General features: G+C 43.0%; 2 protein-coding genes across 2 annotated transcripts in view; one reads left to right on the top strand and one right to left on the bottom strand.

The window, feature by feature from the left end:
- Positions 1-6,465, top strand: part of wwc3 (WWC family member 3) — a 32,309-nt gene extending 25,844 nt beyond the window's left edge. Inside the window, exons 14-23 of the mRNA XM_078259801.1 lie at positions 96-182; positions 927-1,122; positions 1,268-1,438; positions 2,399-2,523; positions 3,305-3,452; positions 3,535-3,699; positions 3,815-3,907; positions 4,016-4,246; positions 4,329-4,456; positions 5,702-6,465. Of these exons, the coding sequence (XP_078115927.1) occupies positions 96-182; positions 927-1,122; positions 1,268-1,438; positions 2,399-2,523; positions 3,305-3,452; positions 3,535-3,699; positions 3,815-3,907; positions 4,016-4,246; positions 4,329-4,456; positions 5,702-5,768 (1,411 nt within the window). The 3' untranslated portion in view covers positions 5,769-6,465. The remainder of the gene's footprint in view (positions 1-95; positions 183-926; positions 1,123-1,267; positions 1,439-2,398; positions 2,524-3,304; positions 3,453-3,534; positions 3,700-3,814; positions 3,908-4,015; positions 4,247-4,328; positions 4,457-5,701) is intronic.
- A 650-nt stretch (positions 6,466-7,115) lies between these two features.
- Positions 7,116-13,232, bottom strand: traf3ip2l (TRAF3 interacting protein 2-like). Its single transcript, XM_078259805.1, has 10 exons — positions 13,019-13,232; positions 11,782-11,872; positions 10,806-11,485; positions 10,648-10,690; positions 10,480-10,544; positions 10,297-10,394; positions 10,118-10,186; positions 9,778-9,894; positions 9,602-9,676; positions 7,116-8,438 (listed from the first exon to the last, which is right to left on the bottom strand). The coding sequence occupies exons 2-10, from the start codon at positions 11,844-11,846 to the stop codon at positions 8,292-8,294; spliced, it is 1,359 nt and encodes a 452-aa protein (XP_078115931.1). The 5' UTR covers positions 11,847-11,872; positions 13,019-13,232; the 3' UTR covers positions 7,116-8,291.
- Positions 13,233-13,241: the final 9 nt, after the last annotated feature.

Consider the following 13,241-nt stretch of genomic DNA (forward strand, 5'->3'; position numbering starts at 1 on the left):
AGTAAACTGTCAGTGGAGACTGTACGTGGTTGCCGTGGTTATTCCCTGTTAGTATCTAACTCCGTATTCCACTTGTTGTACGTTCCTCTTCACAGGTGGGAGTCCAGTTCTCAGTCTCTCCGGCTCCATCTATTACAGCTCAAGAATTTGAACAGGTCCATTGTGAGAGACGGCTATAAAGTGTGAGTACTTTCAGCTCTGATGATTAAAGCAATAATTGGACATTTTGGGAAAGACACTTCACCGTCTTGTCGAAAGTTAGATGAGAAGACTTTTGTACCAAGTGTTCCTCAATAAAAAGTTCGGCCACATTCCAATTCCAATGACATGTTCAAATAAGCAGAGATTTTAATATGTAATACTAATGTTTACAATACACTCGGTGGCGGTAAATGTGAGCTTCTGATTTGGTGCCAGTCAAATCTGGCAACCCTGCCTCTGAAGCTCATTAGTTAACACATTATCTTGCTTGTTTAGTATGGCACATAAGCTCCTGTAAAACCAAAGGTTGTAGTTTTCATAATTCACTTTCTGGATACAAACAAACAGGATACATATAACCTGTTAGTCAGTGAGCTTTAGAGGTGCTGGTAGGCAGATCTTGTTACCTTTGGACAGAGCCTGTTTCTGCTATGCTAACTGGCTGCATGCTACAGCTACATATTTACCATACAGACGTGAGAGTAGTGTCAATCTAATCATATCTAACTTTAAAGTGATGACATTTAAAACAGTGACTTGTTTTTAGAGTAAGCTACATGTACGGTATGTTAACGGCACCAGAAACTCATGCTTGATGTGAAGTTCTCTGAGTTGATGGTGAGCACTAACAGGACCAGGAGACCGGTAACACATCCCACTTACGTTTTTGCTCCTATCAATAAGTAGAAATCTGATATTGTGAACATTGTTACGTTGGTGTCCAGGTATGTGAAGGTGCACTTGATTCCACTGGACACCGGCAGGGCCTGTGCGTTTTACTGTTGTACGGCGTTGGAGCCGCAGTCCCAGATGAGTTTCAACGAAGGCTTCCGCATTCCTGTCCCTGCAAACGCCCTGGCGGTGTGTTCGCTGCAGCTGTCCGTCTGCTCGCTGGGACCTCAGGCTCAGGAGGAACTACTGGTGGGTCTGAACGGCTGAGCGGCTCCATGGAGACTGTAGCCGTCCCTGGAGCAATGATCCCAACGGCTCTATAACACATGTTGCACTACACTGATCTGCTAATATCTAAATTAAAAGTAGCGACATGTTGTGTGTGTTGTTGCAGGGCACAGCCCAAGTGAGCCTGGCTGATTGCGAGGGAAGTGCAGAGATGGTTTACCACTGGCTGCGCGTGCAGATGCTGAGCGGGGCGGAGCTGCCCAGGCCTGAACAGAAGGGCGCCAGCCACCGCAGACACCACAACAGCCAGGAAGACGAGCAAAGGCTCAGAGCCATGGTAAACACACAGTCATATGCTTGTTGTGTAAATAACAGCAGTGTCGAGTAACGGCACGACACCATAGAGAGTGGTCTCAGGTATCAGCTTCAGGAGGATGGAGAGAAGCATGGTGGAGGGTTTTACAGGGAAATTCAAATCAGGTTTAGATCATTAAAATGAAAAAGGTAAGTAATGTAAAATGATGTTTTAAAAAAATTTTTATAAGTACACTTATAATAATTATTAATTAATAATTGGAACAGCTTCTGCTAGGTTTTTATATATATAGCGCCGTTATAATGATAAAGAATGTTGTAATGTCTAAAAACCTAAAATGGAGCCACAAAAGATAGTAAATATTTTTTAAAAAACATCAGTCATAACTGAAATTGATCTATGTTGCAGATAATGAATATTTGCAGAAGTGCGATGTCTGAATTGGTAATGCTTGCATCTAGCCGTCCTCAACCAGCAGACACTGCAGGCCAAAGTTACAGACATGGAAGGATGATTTAGTACTTTAGGAATTCTTATTGTGACCCAGTATCACAGGTTAAGGCATCAGTGGGCACAAGAGCTGTGCAGACAGGAAGTTAAAAGATAAAATAAGAATGAAAAGGGCTCGACTCTGAGATACTATGAGTTAGAGAAGAGTCATACAGCTGCTGGCACGATAGCCAACAAAGTGGCAATCCTGAGATGTAGCCATAAAAAAGAACTAATTGACTGCAGTAACTTCATTCAACTGCGAATCACACCGTCTCTGAGACAAATTCCTCTCCATACTGTTTCAAAGCAGCTCTTAGCCTACGGTCTTCAGGTGTGCAGCTCGTTAAAGTGAGTAACTGACAGGAATGCTTCTCGCAGGCCAAACAAGCCCTCGCACCGCAGCTCCAACCCACATCCACTCCCACTGTCAGAGGAGAAATGTTGACAGCCGGAGCAAGGTGTTTGATAGTTTGCTTTGTGACATTACAGGACACTGTGTGCACTCTGCTGTCACGCAACAACACTACCACCACCCATCTGGAGGAACGGGAGGCCGAGCTGGAGCTGCAGAGGCTGGAGAAGAAGGACGAGCCGGGGGAGGCGACATCTGAGAGGTGGCGACATTCTCTGCTTGACACAAGTTCAATTCAATTTTATTTATAATGTCAAATCACAGTTATGTTATCTCAGGACACTTTACGGATAGAGTAGGTCTAGACCACACTCTCACTATCATTTACAAAGACCCAACATTCCTCCCCCCCACCCTCTTGGTGGGCATCTGACGCTGCCGGTTGGAACACAGAGACACTGATACAGATATGGAGAAATATGATTCATAATAATTATAGCAGTTGGTATGTTGAACAGTGGCAATTATAGTACCAATCATCAATCACTCAAAAGAAGTATGACTAGAACTAATAGTAGTAGCAGTGCAGGGCACAGCAGGGCGTCGAGCAGGACCACGCAGCAGCTGCAACCATGATTTACAATAGGTGCTCCGGGGAATAAGCTCCCTGGAGCTAAGTTAGTAACAAGCATTACTGGGACATGAATGCACACAGATGGAAAGAGAGAGGAGCTCAGTGTGTCAGCGGAACTGCCCCGGCAGTCTAAAACTATAGCAGCATAACTAAGAGCTGGTCCGAGGCAAACCTGAGCCAGCCTACGAAGGGTTGGTAGATGAATCTGATAACTATGAGGAGAAGCAGAGAGAGGGAGGGGGCGCGCCAGGACTGTGGCTACACAATCTTTCCCCGCCGGTCTAGGCAAACGCTGCCACTCCTCACCCCCTAACTAAAAGCTTTACCAAAAGTCTGTCTTGTTGTAGACGAAATACACTTCTTTTTTCCCCCAGTTAATGTGTTCAAGTGACATGGGTGTGGTTTGCAGGAGTTGGCAGGCCGAGTCTGTGGACAGCGGCTGCAGCAACAGCACAGCATTCATGGCTCCCTTCTCAGAGGGCCTGTGTGCAGAGGGCGTCTTCATCACCACCGGAGGGCGTTGTGAGCAGACGGCCAGCAAGCTGTGTACAGTAAAGGTAAAGGCTGTGCTCATTCTTATCCACCGACACCAAAAGAAGAAGAATCCGTGGTACAGGTTAATTTCTGGATTTGTTGCAGGTGGAGAAGGCCACCATGACGGAAGACCTGTTACCAGAGCCGGTGCGAGTCCGGCCCAAAGAGAGGGGGGGTCGCTGGGGTCACGCCTCGCCATTCATGCGCGGCAGCACCATCGTTCGCTCTCAGACCTTCTCTCCTGGTGCTCGCAGTCAGTATGTCTGCAGGGTGAGTTTCTGCAAATGCATGAGAAGGAACATTGTGGTCTGTGTGGACTGTAGGCTGTTGTCAGTGTTGCTGTTGTTGTCCTTCTCTACATAAAATGACTGGTTTTCCCTTTTAGTTATATCGCAGCGACAGTGACAGCTCAACTCTACCAAAGAAATCGCCCTTTGTCAGGAACACGTTGGAAAGAAGAACGCTGCGATACAAGCAGGTACAGTCTCATTATTTGCTCTCAAGCTTGCACATGTAAGTGTGTTTAGTATTTAGTTTCTGAGACGTGTGTGTGTGTGTGTGTGTGTGTGTGTGTGTGTGTGAGCAGCAGTCGTACCGCTCCTCCCTGGCCGAGCAGCCGACGCGTACCTCTCTGGACCTGGAGCTGGATCTCCAGGCCTGCAGGACGCGTCAGAGGCAGCTGACAGAGGAGCTGACCGCCCTGAGGGAGCTGAAGCTGAGGCTGGAAGACCCGCAGGCCAAGGACACCACCGAGCTCCCCCACTGGGCCCTGAGGGACGAGCGCTTTCGCTGCCTGCTCAGAGAGGCCCAGAGACAGGTGAGAGTGGAACAGTTGCTGTACGAGCCACGTGAGACTGGGCCTGGCCCAGCAGCGGTTGACTCTGTTTTGTTGTGCTTAGGCCAGCCAAAGCAAGCAGGAGCAGCGCCAGGAGGAGGCGGCAGAAAGGAGGCTGAGGAAGGCTTCCAAAGAGGTTCTGCAGATGAGGGGGCAGAGCCAGAAGGAGCCCCTACCTGTGCAGACATTCAGGTTGGGATTGTGCTGACTCCCGGTCAGCTTTCACATTCTTACTCCACTGGGAATGTTAGCCTCACACCCATTTAAAGTCACAAATGGTCGTCATAGCATCTTTTGCTTCAGTAATGTGACATATTTCCAAGTTTACCCATATTCGGCCCAGTTATTGTTACACCAGTAATTCTTGGTTGTCCCCATTTTTTTCTGTAGTAAAGACATCGAGATCAACTTATTTTTTCAATTCAGGAATTGATTTCCTCCGATGCAGTGAAACTCTCCCACAGGTTCACTGGGCTGCAGGCATAAAGAAACTGGCTTGCCTAGCAAAGTTAAAGGTCCTGTGTGGCTGTAGTGGTAGAGTGTGCGCCCATATTTGGAGGCTCAGTCCTCGGCGCAGAGGTCGCGGGATCGATTCCGACCTGCAGCGCTTTCCTGCATGTCATAATCCCTCTCTGTCCCCTTTCATGTCTAAGCTGTCACAATGAAGACCCAAATGCCTAAAAATAATCTTAGAAAAGGTCCTGTGTGGAGTAAACATAGTTTCTGTTTCTCAGCCAAAACACATTGAGGTGTAACACACCTGCCAAGTGCATTTCTGTCCTCCATAAAGCCTGTTTGCAGTTGGATTTTTTCCCAGCCTTTATTGATGTAGCGTTATCAGCGCCTGTAGATCAGAGTAGTGTAAATGCCGTTGGCTACTCTGACTTTGAGTCAACCATGCAACCATTCATGCAAGTCTTTGTGTGCTTCAATGACAACAAACAAAACATGGACTCACTCAGAAAAAACGGTGCTCCACAGGGTACCTTTTAAGGCTACAAACGACCCATAATGCAACACTGTGTTTTACTAGTACTTTCCATTCAGCAATACCTTAAATAAAATACACGTCCACTTTTTTAAACCTAATTTTTAGAAAAAAGGTAGTCTTGTCAGTACAAAAAGAAATTACAGGGATTTATTTTTTATATATTTTTTACAAATATGGTAAAAGGATTATAAAATTTGAAAATGCATTTTTTTTTATTTCATTGTCTTCAAATCCACTACTATACATAAAAAAAAAGACATTTTCAACAGAGAATTGTATTCATGAAATAATTTTGGTTTGCAGCAGGTGGAGATCTATGTTGGCATCTAAGACATACATTTAAAGTAACAACCCTTATTTTGTGTAGCAGTGCTAATAACTGGCTTTTATTTTACAAAATAAGTCTGAATGTGTGTGAACATCATTTTTGTTTTCTTTGTCTGCAGAGAGAAGATGGCTTTTTTCACGAGACCAAGGTTCAACATACCTCCTTTGCCAGCTGATGATGTATGAGAGCTTGCCTCTGTATTATGTGACTTAACATGAAGTATTTGTCAAATTTTATGAGCTCATGAAGTACAAAGTTCTTTCTACCAAGGGCGACACGCAGATGATGTTGAAGATTATAAGGTTTCACATTTTTCAGAAGTGTTTGTGCGTCGATTCTTACAAACATGGACACACTAGAAACAGTTATGGACGACAGCGCGGCTGTTCATTTCCTTTTTGGGGAAGACGCCTCTCATAAGGAAACAGTATCTCTTTACTCCTGTATGAGTTCCTTCTGTTGTTTGTGCTTACAAAAGGCTGGAAGACGGGAACAAAAGTCAGTTTGGACAAATTCACTGTACTGTAACTTATTTTATAGTACTTTTCCTTGAAGGAAATAAAAAAAAAAAAATGCTTCCTGCTTTTTAAGTGTATTTTGTAACTTTGAACAAATAGCACTTCAATGTTTTTACATACAGTTAAATGGAGCTATTGTCTGATTTCGTTTTCTGTTACCTAATTCTTAAGAGTTATTTACATCAAATGTCACTTTGTAATCCACTTTTATTACAGATGTCATTGTCCTTTTGTTATGTTATTAAAATTAATATTATTTCATGTACTTTTCAATATATGGATGAATATATGAAACACTGTATTCAGATTTTTTTTTATGATGTCTGTATGAACATCTGCAGTGAAGATAAAACCATTAAACCCCGTCCTGATGCTCGGCTCTTTAATCAGTAATGTTGGACATGCAGGTAACAAACAGGATTAATGTAATGCTTTACTGCTGGGATGGATCATATTTTGCACACAAACATTCTTTAAATGTGTCAGTGTTACACGTGATATTTCTCTCACCACAAACAGGTTTTGGTGACCCATTTTAGTCTAAACTTGCAGATTCTTTAGAAGCCCTACCACACAGGCAGCGTTGTCAGCTACTTATCTTGATACAACATCCTGTCTGAGCCTTTCCACCCCAGCCACTAGAAGCTGAGGAGAGGCACAATGTCACTCTGCTGGAGCTCTACCTCACTGCTCTCAGGCTCAATCTCTCCAGAATGCAATGAGATGAGTGGTCAGTGGTGTGATGGGAGCACACTGTCAAACACAATCAGTGTGTTGGTAGATCTGTAGTTAATAACGAAGCATTCCTCAACTTTTTCATGTGGAGAAATGCGGCTCTCTGTTAGAATAATACCAACGTAGCACTGCAGGCAGAACCAGTCCCAGGTCTCTGCTTGTCTGTGGTTAACAGTCATGTTTTTGGCCAGCATCACAATCACTTGTTTACTGTCTGTCTCCCAGAGGAGACGTCAGTGTAGGGACAAGGCCAACACACTATCACCTGCAAACACACCGTGCAGTTCTACAGTTTTATTATAGCATTTGTAGTTTTACAAGAAATCCATTAAGCACTGTTTTGGTGCAAAACAAAATACAAAATGTCTAACATAACCTTTCATCTGTGGTGTATCATGGAACCATGTAAGTAATTGACTGTTTTTTTTGCTGGTTTTAGCCGGTTTTTCTTTTTACAAATGTACGATTCACATTACACTACATGTTGCTCTAGATGGTTTCATTGGATGTATTTGTTTGAGTATGCTGTGAAAATCAACTTGCAGAAACCTTAAATCAGGTAATCTGTCGGTTAACATTGCAACTGCTCTTGTGCTCTTTTAAGCATTCAGGAAGCCAGCACTTTGTTTACCAGTAAAAAAGAAAACGAGTAAAAAACACATGAAAAAAACACTTGAATAGTTTTGTCCATAATTTAATATATAAATGTATAACTCTAATGCTGTCTAATTCCACGGTTGTGCAAGACCCCAAAAAAAACTAAAAACTCTAAATCTGCCTCCACTATCTGCCGTGCACCAACTGTCATGAAAAACAAATTTAAATAAAAGATGTTTTCAGGCATTGTCTGTTAATTTTACTCTTCAACATACTTCAGTAACTCCATCTAGTCGGCAGCTGTTTGCATTAGACAGACACTATAATAAGAGAGAATATGGCTGAGGCTGCGTGTAACGGGAGAATTATCGGTCACTGTTTACTTCTGATAAATGAAAGCTCTGCTGGTCCAATCTGCAAATATACAGTCAGACTATTCATATCTGTTTAATCATACAACGCACGTGCCCAAGCAAGTCCCATAAAATATTAAAAATCTTTCATTTACATTCATTTGTTCAAATTCTATAAAATATGAATTTTAAATTATGCTTTTAAAAAGTAAACATTGTATTTGTCAGGCTGTGAAAGTAATTAACTTACACCAGTAAACATCAAGCTGCCTGTGTGCATGCCTTAAACAACACTGGCACTTGTCTGTGAGTTCTGTGGAATTTAAAGGTACTAATTCAAAGTATAAAACATATTCCAGGAGAAAAGTTCACATAGCGCCCTTAACGTCACATTTACACTCAAATAAAATATCCTGCACATGTATTCCTGTATTCAACAGTGGCCAGCAGTTCTCCAAGTTTTTTTCAAAGACTTCAGTCCAGTCTGTCTTCAGGTCAGAGGTGTCTATATGGGGATGGAAACGATGGTCGGTAGCTCCCCGATGGGAGGTGGATTGTACTTCTCGACCCTCATCAGCCGCCGCAGAATGTCATCCCGATGGAGCGGCCATTCGTAAACGTGCGTGTTTTGGAGCCAGTTTGGGACGTGACACTGTGAATAGAAAAGCACACAGAGCAGAGAAAGACTTATCAGACTACAGTTTGGGGCTTCAATTAAAGCACAGGTAGTCATTTCTAAACTTAGAAAAGATTAAATATTCCATTAGAGGGTCAATGCACAAATTCCATAACAGATGGGACGCTTTGGGGTTTTATTTTGGAAGGCTCAAGACTCTTCCCAAAAATTAAGTAGGAACTGCATCCTCCATAACGAACCCTGCTCCACTGTTTGAGCTCTCAGCACACTGGAGTATAATGAGTAGAGCTGATGGTACATTAGACTATATACACTTCATCCACAGACTTCCTTTATTCGCACCTCTAAAAATAAATTATATATATATATAAAACTAAAAACAAATGTTTGTTGTCAAATGTTTGTAAGCAATTGCTGTTCTTTTTGCAAATAAAAAGATGCATAAATTAAAAAAAAAAAAGCATATTTTGTTGCTGAGATTTATTTAAAAGGTCCAATATGTAATCCAAAACCAAAAATGACCCCAATGGTCATCATCAGATATTAAGGAAACGTGCTAAGTTGAAATACTATCTTTTCTGACAACAATTCTGTTCTGTGACGTAATGTCAGTTTGTGTTTTGGCCTGTGTGTTGGTATCAACTGCCCAGTCTGACAGCCAGGCCGGGTTGCCAGATATACCTGTAAACACGTAAACCTAGCGCGCTACAGCTGGAACGTTAGTACAGCCATGAAAGCAGCACTCAAACAAACGGGATCAACAGAGATAGATCCTACCCAACCGAGCTTCTGAGCACGGGCTTCTATGACTGTCAATATAGCCAGCATCTAACGTTAGCTTCTCCGCTGTGCTGTGGAGTAATGTCTGGCTATGTGAGACAAGTGTCTAGCAACATTGTTGTGGATGCTGCGGTCAGCCTGGCAACCAACATGAACTTCGAGTCTGGGGAGGAGGGGGCGGGGGGAGAAGACTCTCTCCAGGATTTTTGAATTTGTACTACAGTAACTATTTTAAACAATAGCTGTCAGTATTACATATTGCACCTTTAAAAGAAAAATCCTCATGTTAATATACATATGTACGGTATGCGTTTACTAGCACAGAGAATCGCATAGTCATGCAGAGGGAGTAAAGACGCATTAGAGTTCACGCTCTCTCTCCCGTCATAGAGACTAACCTTTTTAGCCCCGGGGAACACAATGGGAATAAACCTGAAATTCTTGCTTCCATTCTGGATGAACTCAGTCTGGAGCTAAAAGGGACATAGTAACAAAGAATTAAAACGGTTAAAAAAAGGTTCAACAGATTTAAAAGGGAATATTTCAGTCTCCATTTGGACTCAGGAGTATGAACCTGTTTATGTATGTAGACGGTGTTAAAGGTCCTCTCGTCGTTCACCAGGCAGACAGGGGAGGCTGTCACCGTCTCATAGTACTTGGGACTGATGATAATGATGATCAGGTATTCTTTCTGGGTGAGGCGACAACATAACTATGACTGCTCGTCAAACACTATGGCTGCCAGTGAGCTATTCTCATAATTAAACAGCTTTCTTAAACATGTTCGCTCTTGCAGGAAGAAAAAGAGTGCAAGAATGTGCAACAACTTCCCAAGTCGGCCAGATTACATAAAAAGTGCTTCTTCTTCTTTTTCATCCATTTTTATTAACATCGAAAGAACTGAGTGTTTTTACCTCACTGATGTACCGCTCCATGAAGTCTATCTTGCTTATACTCCTGAACTGCTGCTCAAAAATATCAATCTGAAACAAATAAAGAAGTCAGAAAGTTTGCCCTCTAACAAACACATCAACAGCATCTATTCAACAGTTCCTGTGACAATACATAAAAAAAAAATTAAAAAAAAACTTACATGTGTATCAAAGCCGTTGTGTCGCAGCAGAGCAACAAAGTTGATGATCTCATTGACATGCTTGTCGTTGTCTGCTTCGTAAGTGACAAAGACCCTCCCTGTATTTAAAAGCAATGAATATTAATGCATATAGCAGCATGGTAAAGAATCAGATTATCTGCAGACCTACTGGTCAACACTTACTCTGCTCCAGAGAGAGCGGTGTGCTGTGAGGGGGGTGCTTCTCTTTAGCTGGAGGATTGTGGCCACTGCATGGAGTTAAAGAGCATTTTAAATAAGTTAGAAACATGCAGTGTGAGTGGAGTGGCTCAGAAATATCTACTGTGATGCAGAATTATAATAAAAACTCACATTTGTGTGTATCCAGCTCCAGGTAGTCTGCAGGCGCCTGGATCTGAAGATACAGAAACAAATCCCTTAAAAAGGTGTACTGCTTATGATACGGTTCCCAAAATTGTTCAGCCCTAGTGTGTGTGTGTCAGGGTTGATAAACAGAGTAGCAGACTTACAGTACGGGCCATAAACTGGGTGGTACTGAGGCCAGGGGGGATTGTTGGCCACAGGCCCCCTGTTGAAGGCGTCTGCGGGGCACTGCTCACAGCAGGCAGCTCCCTGGTGCGAGCACGTGTACGGAGACAACGTATGGTGGAACAAGTTGCCCGAAGGCGGATTGGAGCACAGAGAGCGCGGCTGCTCTAAGTTGCTCATACCGGTGCTGTGTCTGCCAGGCAGGGACACAAACTTGTACCCTGACAGGCCGCTATGGCCAGAACAGATGGAGTAATTGTTCTGGTTCAGAGAGGACGGCAGGCTGTCGGGATACCCCGACCAGCTGCTGGCAAAGCTCGGGTGGAGCCAGGCGCCATCGGCCTGGCTGGGGAACGGAGTTGGCTGGCTGTACCCAGCAGGCAAGCTGCTGGGAGGCTGGTACAAGCTGTAGCTGGAGCCAGGTTGAGGGAGAGTGCGGTTGTGTTTGTGTTCCCGCTCTGTGTCCAACCTCTGTCTGCTGAACAGGGAGTCATCAGCAAAGGTGGCGTGTTCCGGAGGGGGGCGGTGGCCATTAGAGTTGGGGGCGGAGTCTGGCTTGTGAACGACGCTGGCTTCTCGCTCCTTAGAGCTCATGGTCTCATCGTCCTCTTCAGGCGTGTTGTGGTGGTTGCTAAGGTACCTTCTCAGCTGGCTGACATGACTGTGAGCGAGGAACAGATTCATAAACATCATTAATGTAGATGACACCAAGACCACCAAGATTTGGTAGAAATACTGTTATACTCTAACTGCATTTCGTAGCGTTTATCAGTGTGCTCTGCTATCATTTCTTATCAAAGTGAGAGAACTCCTTATCCAGCTACAGTAGTTCTCATTTTAGTAAGAAATATGGATCCATATTACCACATCTGCATTTAAACACAACAGCAAAAAGGTAGGATGTTGGGTTGTGTGCTGCATTTCACAACGTCTTTATAACAGCATATTGGTTGTCACCTATTGGGTGCTGAAGGCGAGTAGATTGAAGTGGGCAGCATCATTGGGCCTCCTCCTCCTGACATCCATGTGTTTCTGGTTTAAGCTGCACCTGCAATTTTGTTGAGGACAGGCGCCATTTTAAACAACAATTAACAAAACTGATGAGGCAAAATATCTGATTTGAGCAGCTTCATTTTTTGCATAACATATAGAGCTGTTAAGTAAAGCAAAAACAGCCCACGCTTCTGCTGGCTGTTCTGATTCACATGAGAGCACATTTAGTATGACAAAGTGTCTCCCACACAGGGGACTTTTCTCTAAATGTTTGGTGGTTAATACTCGGGAGACAAATCAACTCACAGGTGGGAATAAGGAAATGATGCCTCTCACAGACAAAACAAGATTCAAACGGAAAAGCAAACCACAAAACTTCCAAAAGATAACATTTCTTAGTAATGACACGTTTGAAAAAAAGATTATTCACAGCTATATCCCCACTGTACTTTTCAAGGCATTTAGAACAACATACACATTCAATTTAAAAAAAAATTCAATACATTTCCCACAAGTAGGCCTATCTAGGGCTTTTTCAGTGAAGTTATGGGAAATGAAAAGGTGATATTTGATCAAACAAATGTCAATTCAGACAGAAAAGTTATTGCAAGAGCCACTTGAATTATCTTTACCATAACCGACTTTCTTCACATACAACTCCACACAGAGCTACTTAATATGAATGTAGGTCTATAAAACCTTCGTAGAGGTGGGTTTACCTTTCCTATACGGCCTGCCCTGTAAATGTATATACAATAAATTACTCATTAAAAGCTTCTGTGGTCGCACACAGATACATTGTTGTTTGCACTTTCCACTGTGTGACTGGAGCTGACCCAGATCTGTGTCCGTCTACCTTTGACTCCGTGCTGTCTTCAGGCACTTTAACAAACAGGTGAAAAAAAAAAATCCATGTAACTTTTTAGGCTAATATTAGCGATATATAGAATAGTAACGTTATAGTATAAGCGATATTTTTTGCTAATAGCATCTTTTCATCACAGCTCACGAGTGAAGTTTAATTTTAAAATTGCTCAAAAAACGTCTGAAAATAAAGATGTTATGACCACCGATGACTTACCTGTAAGCCGTTTTTTTTTTTGCCTTGAACAACCTAAATAATACGAGTTTTGTCGAAGTAACGTAACATAAAAGGTGACATGTTGTGTAACGTTAAGTGTAATAACTGCACGGAACTTACCGTCGCTGCTGCAAGTGAACGAGTCTCCGCAGGTAACTCAACCTCCGCGTGTCGACCAAGTCACCATCAAAAATTGACCTTGAAAAAGTTTTCTTTCTCAAAAAAATTAAACGACCTTGAATTCAATACAAATGTGTTGTCCTTTGCGAGACAGATGGAAAATATTGTCCGCACGAGAGCACTTGGTCCTTTACTTTACCGCTGAGAAGCACCGCCCTGCTGA

This window comes from Sander vitreus, chromosome 9 (genome assembly GCF_031162955.1).
Source record: "Sander vitreus isolate 19-12246 chromosome 9, sanVit1, whole genome shotgun sequence".
NCBI lineage: Eukaryota > Metazoa > Chordata > Actinopteri > Perciformes > Percidae > Sander > Sander vitreus.

Excerpts from the sequence above, each read along its gene's own strand:
- traf3ip2l (XM_078259805.1), bottom strand. The coding sequence starts at position 11,846 with ATGTCAGGAGGAGGAGGCCCAATGATGCTGCCCACTTCAATCTACTCG. Across the intron at positions 11,486-11,781 it reads TCGCCTTCAGCACCCAATAG|TCATGTCAGCCAGCTGAGAA; the intron begins GTGACAACCAAT and ends CCTCGCTCACAG. Across the intron at positions 9,895-10,117 it reads TGGAGCGGTACATCAGTGAG|AAAGAATACCTGATCATCAT; the intron begins GTAAAAACACTC and ends CGCCTCACCCAG.